General features: G+C 42.2%; 1 protein-coding gene across 1 annotated transcript; it reads left to right on the top strand.

Annotated features, from left to right (window-relative positions):
- The first annotated feature begins 8226 nt into the window (after positions 1-8226).
- Positions 8227-15224, top strand: LOC111951623 (protein FAM161A). The gene is given in 14 exon segments (XM_070435698.1): positions 8227-8489; positions 10020-10288; positions 10445-10686; positions 10689-10795; positions 10797-10872; positions 10875-11232; positions 11234-11331; positions 11334-11493; positions 11495-11671; positions 11970-12105; positions 12108-12139; positions 12497-12596; positions 13395-13546; positions 14245-15224. Coding segments are annotated over 14 exon segments (2499 nt in total). The 5' UTR covers positions 8227-8330; the 3' UTR covers positions 14678-15224.
- Positions 15225-16531: the final 1307 nt, after the last annotated feature.

The following is a 16531-nucleotide window of genomic DNA, read 5'->3' on the forward strand; positions in this document are numbered from 1 at the left end:
AATGTAACCACGAAAATTCACAGGCAGAGTTCTGGATACAAGGGCTGACATTTGATTTATACAAACATGTGGTAGCTGTGCCTTGTTCGTTTACATTGTTCATATTCAAGTAAGCAGAATTCTGGATCACTGGTAGAAGCTTAGAATAATGTGTATACTTGATCTTCCTTCACTAAAGCCTTAATTCTGTTTCTGTTTAGATGAAGCAGGTGGACATGGAAGGTGGACATGGACAACCGAGTTCCATATATGGCTGTTGCTGCCAAGAAGGTGGTCATTGAAGTAGAGGGCATACCAGCTGGGATAGTTGAAAAAGCCCTCCCACTATGGCATGGACCAACTATCTATCATTTTGAAGGCAGGCCGTAGCATCAAGTTTACAGTAAGTAAGATCCAATGCTCTCTACAATGTTTCAATGCAGAATTGTAATGTCTTGGTCATTGAGATGAACAACATTGACATGTACAGTACAGGCAGTGGCTTGAACCATTACTTTAGACTAGTGGCCACAATAGATAATCATAGATAATCAGAGTGAAGGAAAAGAAGCCAACAAGTGCTCAGCATATGTGTGAACTCCTTCAATACTGTGGAAAAGCTTTCCAGGTGAAACTGGTTGAGAGAATGCCAAGTGTGCAAAGCTGTCATCAAGGCAAAGGGTGGCTACTTTGAAGAATCTAAAATATATTTTGATTTGTTGAACACTTTTTTGGTTACTACATGATTCTATATGTGTTACTTTTGATTTGCACTGTATATATATACAGTGGGGCAAAAATGTATTTAGTCAGCCACCAATTGTGCAAGTTCTCCCACTTAAAGGAGAGAGGCCTGTAATTTTCATCATAGGTACACTTAAACTATGACAGACAAAATGAGAAAAAATATCCAGAAAATCACATTGTAGGATTTTTAATGAATTTATTTGCAAATTATGGTGGAAAAAAACTTTTGTTATTGACCAAATACTTAATCTCAATACTTTGTTATATACCCTTTGTTGGCAATGACAGAGGTAAAACGTTTTCTGTAAGTCTTCACACACTGTTGCTGGTATTTTGGCCCATTCCTCCATGCAGATCTCCGCTAGAGCAGTGATGTTTTGGGGCTGTTGCTGGGCAACACGGACTTTCAACTCCCTCCAAAGATTTTCTATGGGGTTGAGATCTGGAGACTGGCTAGGCCACTCCAAGGCCTTGAAATGCTTTTCTTACGAAGCCACTCCTTCATTGCCCTCCGGCGGTGTTTGGGATCATGCATGCTGAAAGACCCCCACCACTTTCATCTTCAATGCCCTTGCTGATGGTAGGCTTTGTTACTTTGGTCCAGCCTCTCTGCCAGGTCATTCACTAGGTCCCCCGCCGTGTGGTTCTGGATTTTTGCTCACCGTTCTTGTGATCATTTTGACCCCCGGGGTGAGATCTTGCCGTGGAGCCCAGATCGAGGGAGATTATCAGTGGTTCTTGTATGTCTTCCATTTTCCTAATAATTGCTCCACAGTTGATTTCTTCAAACCAAGCTGCTTACCTATTGCAGATTCAGTCTTCCCAGCCTGGTGCAGGTCTACAATTTTGTTTCTGGTGCCTTGACAGCTCTTTGGTCTTGGCCATAGTGGAGTTTGGGTGTGACTGTTTGAGGTTGTGGACAGGTGTTTTTTATACTGATAACAAGTTCAAACAGGTGCCATTAATACAGGTAATGAGTGGAGGACAGAGGAGCCTCTTAAAGAAGAAGTTACAGGTCTGTGAGAGCCAGAAATCTTGCTTGTTTGTAGGTGACCCAAATACTTATTTTCTACCATAATTTGCAAATAAATTCATTAAAAATCCTACAATGTGATTTTCAGGATTTTTTTTTCTTCTCATTTTGTTCTGTCATAGTTGAAAGTGTACTATGATGAAAATTACAGGCCTCATCTTAAGTGGGAGAACTTGCACAATTGGTGGCTGACTAAATACTTTTTTGCCCCACTGTATTTATGTGTACTGTTTATTTCAATATAATTAAAATAAGTAGGTACCCATAAATGTTTTTAGTGATTGTATATACTACACCGTTCAAAAATTTGAGGTCACAAAAAAAGTGAAAAGCACAAAAGAAATCTAGTTAAAATAACATCAAATTAATCAGAAATACAGTGTAGACATTGTTAATGTGTAAATGACTCAAGTCCTGACCTGGCAGCTTCATTAAAAAGTACTCGCAAACACCAGTCTCAACGTCAACCATGAAGAGGCGACCTCCGGGATGCTGGCCTTCTAGGCCAGAGTTGCAAAGAAAAAGGTCTTCCCCACACTGCACCCATGTCCTGCAGCTGCTGGACGTGGCATACTTTGGCCCTTTAAAGGCTGAGTTCTCCAAGGTAGCTGGAGACCTCAGCCATTTTGACTACTCCTACATTGTTAAACAAATCAGAATTTGCCAGAGTATTCCGCTACCCGTACCAGCACTTCAAAGAACATGTACTACGTGGTGGAAGGGTTTAAGAAGTATGGCCTCTTCCATTTTTAACCCTTCAGCCCCATCTCCGTCCCTACGGGGTCCCAACTACCTCCTCTCCTGGAACCAGCAGCACTGTGCCGTCCATCAGCACCTCCTCCCCAGCGAACACAGGGAGGACCCTCAGTCCCTGCTCCAGTCCCTGTTCCAGTCCCCAGTCCCTGCTTCCAGTCCCTGCTCCAGTCCCAGTCCCTTGCCTCCAGTCCCAGCCCTAGAAGAGCAGCCCCTAATAGAGGGGGGGGGGGGGGGCTGATAGCGAGGACCTGGGGCACATCCTTACTGTCCTGAAGTATCAACTAAGACTGATACAGAAGACTCCCTATGGTCGCCACATGCCTCACCGGGGAGGAATACACGCGCCAGTGGCAGGAGAGGGGTTAGAAGGAGAGGGCCGAGGCAGAGGAGAAAGAGCGTCGGGCAGCCCTCAGAACACAGAGGGCACAGGAGAGGGCTGCCATGGATGAGACCATTGACTCCATCACCTCTGCTGGACCTCCCGCTGGAACCATTCCTGACAGCTGCATCGCCAGTGCCTCCGTGTCCAACACCTGTAGGAGCCGCCGGAGCCCCCAGCTGCAGATAATAGGCCAGAAAAAAGGCAACGTGCCTACTCTCCCGGCCACACCAATACAAACACCAGCCTCCAAACCATCGCCGGCAGTTTCGTCCACGACCACCATGATGCACCCCCCATCTGTCACCCCCAACGCGGCCTCCTCTGGACCAACTGCCTCCTCCGTCTCCCCTGGTCACACCACCATAGCAGCTTCGTATGGTGTCCCTGCCCCCTGCAATTTGAATACAGCCACCTCCACAGGTGAACACATGTTAAATGACATGTGTTTTATAAAACTGCAATGTTAACTTTTTTTCCCTTTCTTTACATATCTACAGTCCATAGCACCAGCCCTCAAGGCATGTCCACCTCCTCCAAAACTTCGGCAGCTTCCTCCAGAGGTATTGTTGTAAAACATTTGACAAGGGTTTTCATGAAACATGCTCTGTCTAACACTACTTGTTCTCTTAACTGCAGCACAGAAAATTAAGAGAAAAGCTCCACCAGCCACCTCTGTCACGCTACCCATGGCAGCACTCTCAGGTACATCATAATCTTTGTTTTTCTCTCTGTTGTATCAATTACATTTGTTGCTGTAGTACTTCTACATTTTGCAAAACCATGTTTATCAATTTAATGTGTTTTTTAATTAATTTTTTCCAAATTAAAGAAGACACCACCTGCTGTGCTCACTGCGGGGAGCGTGATCCACCTGCATGCTCTCGCAGGAGTGTAGATCCGAGGTGCCATGGGTGTGCTGTGACTTCTGCCAGCACTGGTTCTACTGCAGGTGTGTGCTGTGACTTCTGCCAGCACTGGTTCTAGTGCAGGTGTGTGCAGTGGGATCTAGAGGTGGCGTTGGAGCTGGATTTTTTTATTGTGGTTCTTGTGGCAATATAGGGATGGAGGTCGAGATTTAATTGTTTGTTTTCATATGAAATTATTTATTTGTAAAAAAAAAAATACATGTCTAAAATATAATATATATTTATTCAACCCATCCTGTGTATTTCTTCCTTTGCTTTCCAAGTGCATCTCTGCAACACAAACTCCAACAGTGTTTTAATTGTTTGTCAATGCACATGACTGAAACTAAAGGTGTATTTATTTAAACTCATTTATATTTTAGTATTAAACTGTTGTCTACTTTTTCAAAACATAAGATTAATCTGTAAAACAAATTATGAGACCCTTATTTGGTTACAACACTGAATATGTTGGTGAAGAACAATTTTTTAAAGAGTCCACGGGAGGGCGCACCGGGCTACGCAATGAAAAGTTGACATGCAAGTCTTTTTTTTTTAAAGGGAGGCTAGCCAACTAGTCAACTATCTAGTAAACGCTTCGGAAAATAGTAAGGTGTCCGATAACTGGGGACCGTATGCCGATAATATGGGACCTATTGTTTTTGCTAAGCCGTTTATCAAAAAGCTCATTAGTATTTCCACTGAAATGTCAAACATACTAATTTATGACCCGTTAGCTAACATTTTTACGACACCAATAATCACAAAACATTGATGGCATGATCACAAGATAACACTGTTGAAGGTAATAATTTACAGGGAATTGCAAAGCTCTACGTACTGTCAGGAATCACAGATGTTTTTTTTTTTTAAATCCCTGAATAATTTTCACTCAGTGATACAGAATCTAAACAGTGTGATGAACCCATCATAGTTGAAGAGATTTTCGAGTGTATCAAACATCTAAAGAACAATAAATCCCCAGGTATTGATGAAATTACGGCAGAATTGTACAAGTTATTTTCTGAACAAGTAGCTTTTTAGAGTATTAAAAACAATGTTCTCCCTCCTACAATGACTCAGGGGTTATTAAAAAGTGCTGCTCGTCGATAACTGGCGTCCAATTTGTCTTAATATTTATTTATTTATTTCACCTTTATTTAACCAGGTAGGCAAGTTGAGAACAAGTTCTCATTTACAATTGCGACCTGGCCAAGATAAAGCAAAGCAGTTCGACACATACAACAACACAGAGTTACACATGGAGTAAAACAAACATATAGTCAATAATACATTGGAAAAATAAGTCTATATACAATGTGAGCAAATGAGGTGAGATAAGGGAGGTAAAGGCAAAAAAAGGCCATGGTGGCGAAGTAAATACAATATAGCAAGTAAAACACTGGAATGGTAGATTTGCAGTGGAAGAATGTGCAAAGTAGAAATAGAAATAATGGGGTGCAAAGGGGCTAAATAAATACAGTAGGGGAAGAGGTAGTTGTTTGGGCTAAATTATAGATGGGCTATGTACAGGTGCAGTAATCTGTGAGCTGCTCTAACAGCTGGTGCTTAAAGCTAGTGAGGGAGATAAGTGTTTCCAGTTTCAGAGATTTTTGTAGTTCGTTCCAGTCATTGGCAGCAGAGAACTGGAATGACTACGATATTAGCATTACTACTTGAAAAAATAATTAAATAGGTCCTGGATGGAATCATTGATGAAACACAGTCTGGCTTTATGAGGAACAGACATATTTCTAACAATATCAGACTAGTATTAGACATACTTGACTACTCAGACCTAATAACCGAGGATAGCTTCATGTTATTTTAGATTTTTATAAAGCTTTTGACACAGTGGAGCATCGGTTCCTCTTCCACTCCCTTGGGAAATTTGTTATTGGGGATTTTTTCTGTAAGGGTATTAAGACTCTATAGGAATGGTAACAGCTTTATCAAACTGAAACATAGCACCTCACCTAGATTTGAGTTAAAGGTTGTCCTATCTCACCGTATCTGTTTTTATTAATCACCAAACTTCTTACAAATGTTTTAAATAATAGTCCTATACATGGTATTTCCATAGCTGGTAAAGAAATGATTATAAGCCAGCTGTCTGACGATACTACACTTTTTCTGAAAGATGCTAGTCAGATTCCCATATTGATCAATGTGATAGAATCCTTTTCCAAAGACTCTGGTCTATGTCTAAACATGAATAAATGTGAACTCATGGTTGTCAAATATTGTGTGGCAACCTCATATTAGGGTATTCCAGTGAAATAAGAACTTTCATATTTAGGCATAACCATTACTAAGGATCAGAAATCTAAAGGCTTACTAAAATTGAACCTTGTTATTAAAAAAAACCCAGAAGAAGCTAAGTCAATGGCTACAGAGTGACTTATCTTTAAAAGGAAGAGTCCTAATAACCAAGGCTGAAGGTATCTCTAGACTAACATATGCTACTCTATCTTTAGATCTTGACGGTAAAATAAGCAAAGGGATAGACCAGACGCTTTTCAACTTTCTTTGGAGGAACCGAACCCGTTACATTAGGAAAACTGTTGTAATGAACATGGTGGTCTGAGTTTTCTGGACTTTACTAACTTAAATAATACTTTTAAGATCAATTGGATAAAATAGTTCCTAAGAAGACGCACTTCTTTGTGGAACTTTATTCCTCATGTCTTCTCTACTTTTTGGTGGCCTTAACTTCATGTTGGTTTTCAATTATAATATTGACAAAGTTACAGTGAAACTCTGCTTTCATCTGCAGGTTTTCTTGTCATGGTCCTTAATTTATAAGCATAATTTTTCTCCACATAGATATTATATCTGGAATAATTGGGACATATTGAATAAAAATACATCTTTGTTTTTAGAATATTGGTTCAGAAATAATATCCTATTGGTGAGACAACTTGTAAATGCAGAGGGTCTTTTACGTAGTTATAAGGAATTCTTATCACTTTACAAGATCCCTGTAACACCTAAAGATTTTATTTTATTTTTAGATGCCATTCCCTCAGGTGTTGCTTTATTATTCAGGAACGTGTCAAGACCTGACCCTCAGAACATACCTACAATGAATTAATTGACTCATCAGTAGGAAAGATATGTTTTTCTTTTTGTGCATTAAACAACAATAGAGCTATACGGGCCTTGTTTCAACAGGATGTTATATCTATACCTTATGTCATGCCTTATTGGAATGGTTTTATTGATAATATCAGTTGGAAAAAAGCAGTGGTGCAAAGCACTTAAGTAAAAAGTACTTTTTGGGGTATCTGTACTTTACTCTACTATTTATATTTTTTACAACTTTTACTTTATGTCACTACATTCTTAAAGAAAAATATGTATTTTTTACTCAATACATTTTCCCTGACACCCAAAAGTACTCGTTACATTTGAAATGCTTAGTAGGACAAGAAAATTGTATAATTCACACACTTATCAAGAGAACATCCCTGGTCATTCCTACTGCCTCTGATCTGGCGGACTCACTAAACATATGCTTCATTTGTAAATTATGTCTAAATGTTGGCGCGTGCCCTGGCTGTCTGTAATACAAGGAATTTGAAATTATTTATTCTTTTACTTTTAACACTTAGTATATTAAAAACCAACTACTTTAAGACTTTTACTCAAGTAAGATTTTACTGGGTGACTTTGATTTTTACTTGAGTCATTTTCTATTAAGGTATCTTTACTTTTACTCAATTATGAGGGTACTTTTTTTCTTTTTTAATAGGGTACTTTTTCCACCACTGGAAAAAAAAGTTTGGATGTTGCCACACACACACACCTACTTGTTAACAAAATTAAGGAAGTTTCTTTTTAAATTATTCATAAATATTATCCTAACAACTTCTAAATATGAGGAAGTTTAAAAAAAATCTAATTGTAACGTTACCTTTTGTAATGTCCACCCAGAAACGTGTTGCATCTTTTTTGGCATTGTATTTATGTAAGGAATCTGTGGCAAGAGAACAGTATATTTATAATTGAACACATTTATGAAGATTTTGCACTATTATGGAGAGATGTACTGCTTGGATTCTTTACTTACGATAGAAATAAGTTTAAACAATTTTATGTAATTCATTTCCTTATTCTTTTGGCCAAATATCATATTCACAAATGTAAATCCACAAACAAAACACCATATTTTCATACCTTGCAAAAATAAACGATATAATATATATATAACGATATGATATATTATATATACTATAGTATACTATATTATATACTATATTATACATATATATAATTAACTATATTTTAAGACAATGAAATACTATGCCAACAAAAAAGCTGTTAGGATCTAAATGCTAAAATATGTGCGATTAACAGTTTAAGAAAAATAAGAAAAAAAGCGATTGACTTCCTGAAACAGCTAGTCATTTCCTTTACAACCACACGATGCTGGTGCTCTGGAGAGCATCTGCTGTGCTTTTGCCAAGTAGTTGCAGCGTCTCTATTAGATTAAACTTTGACAAAGAAAGCAAGAACAGGGAAAACAATGGCGAATGCCCATCGCGCCAACGTCCTGGTTACCTCCTGTTTGAAAACGCCGGTAGACCCACACACCAAGGCTCGGTTGGCGTTGTATGAAAGGCAGCGAACCCTTCCATATTCGTCAGTAGCTGGTCATATTGACAATCGAGACTACGAAAAAGAGGTAAGATATCGGCAGATGAGTTTTGTATTTGAAAGCTGAGCATCCAGAAATATTCTTCAATGATTGGATGAAATCCATCATACGGGTGGAAAGAGGACTGGAGCACCATCCGACACTTGCCGAGATGCCATTCATCCGACTAACTAATCCATCAACGTTATACCCTCATTCATTATGTTGATCTGAAGACAAATAGAACACCAGTTGCACATAGGAAGCCTGCGTGTTTTATTTTATTATTCATGGTTCTTCATTCCATAATAGGCTAATTGTTGGGTCCTCCCTCATTGATCAGCTAGATGGCTTAGTCATACAACATAATGATCATACATTGCTACCAAACATCTAAGTTGATGTAACTAGGCATCATTTATAGCCTATACAAGCCTATGACACTGGATAGTGATGTAAATGAAGTGGATATGCCTTGAATTATCTTTCATGTCAGACTCATGTTGAAGATTGGGAAATTCAGGTCAAGCATTTACTTATGTCAGTGGATTCTCATAAAATGTATGTTGTTCTCAAATGTTACTACAGAGATTTGACTGTTCAGGTCAACCTGCCTGTGTGGGAGAGGATTTGACCTGCATAATTTGTTACTGGCCTATTTTTGGCTTCCCTCCTTTGCTAGATTACACTGGTCACAGTGCCAGTAATTCTAAATGTTTAATTTCCTTAGGACAACATTATTTCAAATCCCATTTTATTTTCCTCGCTGGACAAGGATTTGCCCTACATCTGGACATCTCCAAATAGTTTTTTTTATTTAGAAAGTACATTCATTTTGATCTGGCTTGTACCGTAATCAGTAGGATACTCGTTAGAATTGCTTGTCCAAGCTTTAAACTTATTTTCTTAATATTTGTAAATGTATGATTGGATCTCATCCATTCATCACCTGAAAAAAAAAAGAAAAAGATTTCGATGGTTGGAGGCAGAACAGCTAGTGTGACAGTTGAACACACGCTCCTTCCATTATCATCCACCTTCTGTGCGTGACCATATGGATAAGTCATCCAAACCCACAGAGCTGGGGATAATGAGCTTAGGCATCAAGTAGCCATCTCATATTATGCTCTACTCTACACAATTCATATTAGGCCTTATGCTTTAACCATCTACAATATGTCCAGTCGTCAGTACTACTCTTACATGATGATACACTTCCATACATTTGGCATATTAACACATATGGGGCTTCCCCTTTAAGATGTATCTTAAAGTCATAGAAATACAGTTGAAAGGCTTTTTCTTCCTGCAGCCACAATCCTATCCAAGATACCCTTTGCTTCCAATAGCTTACTTAAGTGATAATGTCAGAGAAGCTGGTGTTTGGAGGATATGTTGGCACGGGTGTTGTTACAGCCCGAGACAAAGTCGATTTTGCATTTGACCAATAATGTCCTTTGTAGGCTACATTTATTATTTGTATGGAATGGATTCCACAGACCCATTTTCTACAGTCCGTGCACAACGTAAATGTTTTTTATTGCTTCATTTTCCACATGACGTTCTTTGACTTTCCAGCTGCAGTATGACGACTCGGGGTCTGACTACAGCGATGGGGAGGCCCCCGGGAAGGGCAGACCCCTGATGATCAAAGACTACCGAGTGACGGGGGACCACATCGACCTGCGTGAGTTATACTTCTCCAACGAGGAGTACTACCGCGAGCTGGAGGAGCGGAAGCGGGCCCACCTCCGCACCATGGCCGAGCTAGAGGGCATGTACCGTAAGAATCTGGAGCCCAAAGGCGCACCACCCTCGGAAAACGTGCAGGGGGCCCAGGCGCACAGGTATGTTGTTCCTCTTGCTTTAATTTGTTGTTTTTCTTGATTAACCACCAAGATAATACGCTGAAGTTGGTAGGGTACATTATTCTGCTCCTGGAGGGTATACTGTACTCAGTCAATTCATATTCTAATGGTGTAAAATCTTTGTTCGATCACCAGATCTTACTTGAAGATCAGCCCCATGCCCGTGAGGAGTCTGAGGAAGGCCCACTCGGCTCTGGAGCTGAGGAGGGGCTCTGGGCTGTCGGACACATCTGACGAGGAAGGTGCTGTAGACGACAACGTGGAGAAGGGTCTGCAGTCCTCCCCCAAAGAGCACATCAAGAACATGTGGCAGGACTTCAAGCTGTCGCCTCGCCAGCGCCACCCGTCCACATCCTCCCTCCGGAGCTCATTGGGTGCCACAAGAAAGGCATCAAGGGTAAGGACAGGAAGCAAGGGCGCAAAGATGTCAAACACGAGCCTTGGAAACCCAGAGTGACCGTCCCCAAGCCGTTCCACATGACGCTGGCGGGAGAACCAGAAGCCTCAGAAAGGTGTGAAGACGCGGTCAGAGATCGAGCTGGAGAACGCGGCCTTGCGGAAGCAGCGGAGGAGCTGACAGAGTGCCAGCACAAATTCCGTGCCAGCTCCGTGCCCTTCCACGTATGCCTGCCCCTCTATGAGGAGCTCCAGGAACGCGACGAGGCGCGGCGGGCCATGCGGGAGCAGCAGCGTCTGTGCTCCACCCAGCAGCCCTTCAGTTTCCTGGAGCGCGAATGTCTCAAGAGGGAGCAGAGAGAGGAGCAGCTCCGCAACCTCCAGCCAATCAGCCAGGAGAGAGTCCGACCATTCAGGGCCAAGCCCGTGCCCAAGGCGGTGTACGAGGCGGCTACGGGCGAGCAACTGAAGGAGGAGCAGCTGTACCGTGCCATCAAGATGCAAGTGAGGGCCCAGGAGCTGCTCCACAGCCTCCATGCCACCCAGCATGCTGGCACGCCACCTTAGCAAAAGGGAGCATGCTAAGGATGGAGCCAGGGGGGACACCGCTGGATCCGAGGATGACAACAGGCCCCTTACAGGCCTAAGATAAACCCGGAGGTCCCCGACTTCGACGCCAGCTACAGGAGGTTCAAGAAGCAGCTGGAGAGCCGGCGCGACGTGAAGCCTTTGACGACGTGCGAGCCGTTCCAGCTCCGGACGTCACAGATCCCCTCACACGCGAACGCATCTTGGCGAGATCGAGAAGGAGCAGATGAGTCCCCGGGCCAAGCGCTGGCCTTACGTCAGCACAGCTGGGCTCGTCCGCTCACACAACTCTAGCCTCTGCTCCTCCCTCTCAGGCAGTCTGGAACCAGCTGCCTGCAAAGTCACCGATGCCAGCAAAAAACGCCAAGAGGCCGTAAGGTACTACTCACATAGAATAGCAAGGGGCGTCTCCTTTTTAGACAAGCTAGTCAGAGCTTCAGAAGACCTTTTAGTTGCTCTTTTTAGGAATAGTTATGGCCTGAAAGTTGAAACCTTGTCTGTTGAATCTTGTGGACTTCCTATACACTCCCAGCTCCAAAACAAACAAAATGCCCAACCTCTGACATTACCCCCCCTAGTCCTACTTCTAGTGCCTTGGCCTTCATTTTCCCTTTTGACAAAGTCCTTCCCCACCAATGCTTCCTGTCATCGATGACTGCCTTGTCTCCTTGAGTAGAAAGGTGCTTGAGCAGAGAAAGAAGGCGGAGGAAGAGGAGGAGAGATGGAGTGAGAGACAGAACAGAAAGAGAGAAGAAGCTTGCAAAGGTGTCTCGAAGTGTGCCCAAGCCAATGATGCCCACGTGCCCCTCTCCGCAGACCAACGAGGTCCAAGCTCAAGCAGTTCAGGTACCCATATAGAAATCCATAACATTATAATTATACTTGTAGCAAACCAGAAACTCACCCCCTCTGAGACCAGTACGACACCCACTCCACAGCCCCCCCCCCCCTCCCCAAACAGTTTTATCAATCTGTTGTGTCTGGGTCTTTTCATATGAAAAGGATGAGTGGAAATGCAAACCTAAAGACTGAACTGAACATTGCCTCAATAGTCTCAATTGTGACTATGATTTCCATATCAATAACAGTAAGCTGCGGTTGTAAAAGTGATGTTTTTGTTGAATAGGTCAGCGTTGAGGGTTATTTCAGGGCTGAGGCTTGTGGGATCACAGGGGTGAAAGGTTGTCTGTGTGTTTCAAACAGAAAGCAGGACTTTCAGCGGAGGAAGGAGTACGAGGAGGAGATGAGGGAGATCCAGGAGAGAGTGAAGGGGAGGCCTCTGCTGTTGGAGCAGGTCGCACAGGTGAGGCTTGAACGGCCCACACACACACACACACACATACACACGCGTGTGAGTTGTGGAGTGACATGACATGGGTTGCATTTCAGTAGTTAAGTGGCATCCTTTCCACATCTCCTCACACCACTCATTCACACAATAAATATACACTACCTTTCAAAAGTTTGGGGTCACTTAGAAATGTCCTTGATTTTGAAAGAAAAGCATTTTTTTGTCCATTAAAATAACATCAAATTGATCAGAAATAGTGTAGACATTGTTAATTTTGTAAATGACTATTGTAGCTGGAAAAGGCAGATTTTTTTAAATTGGAATATCTACATAGGCGTACAGAGGCCCATTATCAGCAACCATCACTCCTGTGTTCCAATGCCACGTTGTGTTAGCTAATCCAAGTTTATCATTTTAAAAGGCTAATTGATCATTAGAAAACCCTTTTGCAATTATGTTAGCACAGCTGAAAACTGTTGTCCTGATTAAAGAAGCAATAAAACTAGAAAGAGTTGTGGGAGGCCTCGGTGTACAACTGAGCAAGAGGACAAGTACATTTGTTTCTCAAACTAGACACACTGACGTCTGAAGTCCTCAACTGGCAGCTTCATTAAATAGTAACCGCAAAACACCAGTCAATTTGATGTTATTTTAATGGACAAAAAAATGTATTTAAAAAACAAGGACATTTCTAAGTGACCCCAAACGTTTGAACGGTAGTGTATATTGCATGAATAATAAATGTATGACTGACTATTTTCCCGTCACTGGTCATGATGTATGCTATTTTTCACTTCTGTCTGTTGACAGATGAATGCCAAACACGCTGCAGAGAAGCGCTACACAGACACCCTGCGAGGCTGTGGAGTGAGTGAGGACTTTGTCAGTGGCAAGGTGCCCCAGCAGCCAGGTGGCCAAGAATCTGCATGCTGGACCACCTCCTCCAGTGATCCAAAACAAAGGTAGACTTCTGGCTCAATGACAGTGAATTATACACTTTGTAAACATACTTCATTAGTCATAATCATTAGTCAAACATACTTGCTAGTTTAGCTAGCCAAACCATCAGTCTTAGCGCAGAATAACTGATGAATTTGCGATCGTTCAATACCCGTTGAATATGGACCCGGTGTCAGTAAAAAAAATCTTAATTAAATTGTTGCCAGCAGTACAGTTAGTCACCAACGATCTGGATAACATGAAAACAGCCTAACCAGCTCTGCTAGGGTGAGGAAAATGGTCAGAGTGAGGTGTTCTCTCATTTGTGTCTGGAAGTAGCTAGCAAGCTAGCCAACGTTAGCCAGTTAGCTTGGGTGCTTGACTGCGGTGAGGTCAGAACGCTTGGATCAAGGCATGGCCAGAGCGTCCAGTGTGCGCTCCGAGAGCGAAACGCTCTGAATTTACGAACACACCATTAGCTTGCTATTATAAAAATCGAATTCAACAATGCCAATAATGTTTTCAGTTTCACTTTTGCTTTCAAAAGCAGCTCATACATAGAACATGTAAGAATGAACTAAAGCTATTGAATTCTACCGTGTTGAAATAATGCATGCTCTAGAATGCCCTTCAAGCCAATCAGAAACGAGTATTCAACAATGCCATGGTATAAGAGTTTATATTTTTTTGTGTTAAGTGTGTATTCATTTTGTTTTCTCAGTGACAAGGACGAGACAGATACATCGGCTATTTACAACACGGTCTTCCATGATGACTACCCAGACGATTATGAAGACAGCTTTGCTGACCAAGAACGGGAAGGAGAGCAGGAGGCTGAGAAAGATGAATTAAAGTCCAAAAAAGAAGATGAGGATGAAGGCCATGGCGAAGCAGGGCGGGGGAGGGTGGATATTGGGCGTTATTCAGATGATGGCGATTACTCAGATGCCGATGACCATTACTCAGATGCCAGTGAGCATTACTTGCCCCTGGACGATGAAAAGAATAAAGGGATTGACATCCTCAAAAGGCACGAGAGTACCCAGAGCAGCCCAAGCTATAGAAGCGGCCAGCACAGCCGAAACAGTCAGAAGTCAGAGAGGGATAGGGGAAACACAGCAATAGCGGACAAGAAAAATGATGAGGATGACTGAAAAGTCAAAGGGGTGCATTTTCTGACAGGTAGGCAGGGCTACATTGAGGCAAACGTCTACAACACTGACACACAGTGGTAGAGATGCTTCTATTATAAAAAAGGATAAATGTATGGTAGGATGTCTGTATACATACAGTAATAATGGGGAATTTCATGTTTATTACATTATTTTGTTGCAAATACAATTTAGTGTGAGACAGACCAGAGTCAATTGTAGTACTATGCTATGGTTATAAAAATGATCACATTGAACAGTTTAGGGTACTCTTTGTCTTGTGATATCCTACTTTGCAGGAAATACAATACGATGACCACTTACTTTTGGATGCTTGTGATAGTTTCTTTCGACAATTATTTGTGTAATGTTTTGTGACTAAATATATGTAGCCTAACATTTGCTATATATTTCAGGATCATACTTTTTTTCAATCGTTGTGTATATACACATCACATTTGGGAACATAAAGGTGTTATGTATTTCATGTACATTATGGGATATTTATATTTCTGTACTAAACTCAGTAAAGACGTCCTCTCACTGTCAACTGCGTTTATTTTCAGCAAACTTAACGTGTGTAAATATTTATATGAACATAAGATTCAACAACTGAGACAAACTGAACAAGTTCCACAGACATGTGACTAACAGAAATTGAATAATGCGTCCCTGAACAAAGGGGGGGTCAAAATCAAAAGTAACAGTCAGTATCTGGTGTGGCCACCAGCTGCATTAAGTACTGCAGTTAATCTCCTCATGGACTGCAACAGAGTTGCCCGTTCTTGCTGTGAGATGTTATCCCACTCTTCCACCAAGGCACCTGCAAGTTCCCAGACATTTCTGGGGGGAATGGCCTTAGCCCTCACCCTCCGATCCTACAGGTCCCAGACGTGCTCAATGGGATTGAGATCCGGGCTCTTCGCTGGCCATGGCAGAACACTGATATTCCTGTCTTGCAGGAAATCACACACAGAACGAGCAGTATGTCTGGTGGCATTGTCATGCTGGAGGGTCATGCTGGAGGGTCATGTCAGGATGAGCCAGCAGGAAGGGTACCACATGAGGGATGTCTTCCCTGTAACGCACAGCGCTGAGATTGCCTGCAATGACAACATGCTCAGTCCGATGACGCTGTGACACACCACCCCAGACCATGACGGACCACCCTCTACCTCTAAATCGATCTCGCTCCAGAGTACAGGCCTCGGTGTAACGCTCATTACTTCGATGATAAACGCGAATCCGACCATCACCCCTGGTGAGACAAAACCGCGACTCGTCAGTGAAGAGCACTTTTTGCCAGTCCTGTCTGGTCCAGGCGACGTTGTTGCCGGTGATGTCTGGTGAGGACCTGCCTTACAACAAGCCGATCAGCTGTCCGTCCTGTCCCTGTAGCGCTGTCTTAGGCGTCTCACAGTATGGAAATGGCAATTTATTGCCCTGGCCACATCTGCAGTCCTCATGCCTCCTTGCAGCATGCCTAAGGCACGTTCACGCAGATGAGCAGGGACCCTGGACATCTTTCTTTTGGTGTTTTTCAGAGTCAGTAGAAAGGCCTCATTAGTGTCCTAAGTTTTCATAACTGTGGCCTTAATTGCCTACCGTCTGTAAGCTGTTAGTGTCTTAACGACCGTTCCACAGGTGCATGTTCATTAATTGTTTATGGTTCATTGAACAAGCATGGAAAACAGTGTTTAAACCCTTTATAATGAAAATCTGTGAAGTTATTTGGATTTTTACAAATTATCTTTGAAAGACAGGGTCCTGAAAATGGGACTTTTCTTTTTTTGCTGAGTTTAGTTGTCATAAAACAATTTGGCAATAAATCATCAAATCACATTTTATTGGTCACAT

This window comes from Salvelinus sp. IW2-2015, linkage group LG1 (assembly GCF_002910315.2).
Source record: "Salvelinus sp. IW2-2015 linkage group LG1, ASM291031v2, whole genome shotgun sequence".
In the NCBI taxonomy this organism is placed as follows: Eukaryota; Metazoa; Chordata; class Actinopteri; order Salmoniformes; family Salmonidae; genus Salvelinus; species Salvelinus sp. IW2-2015.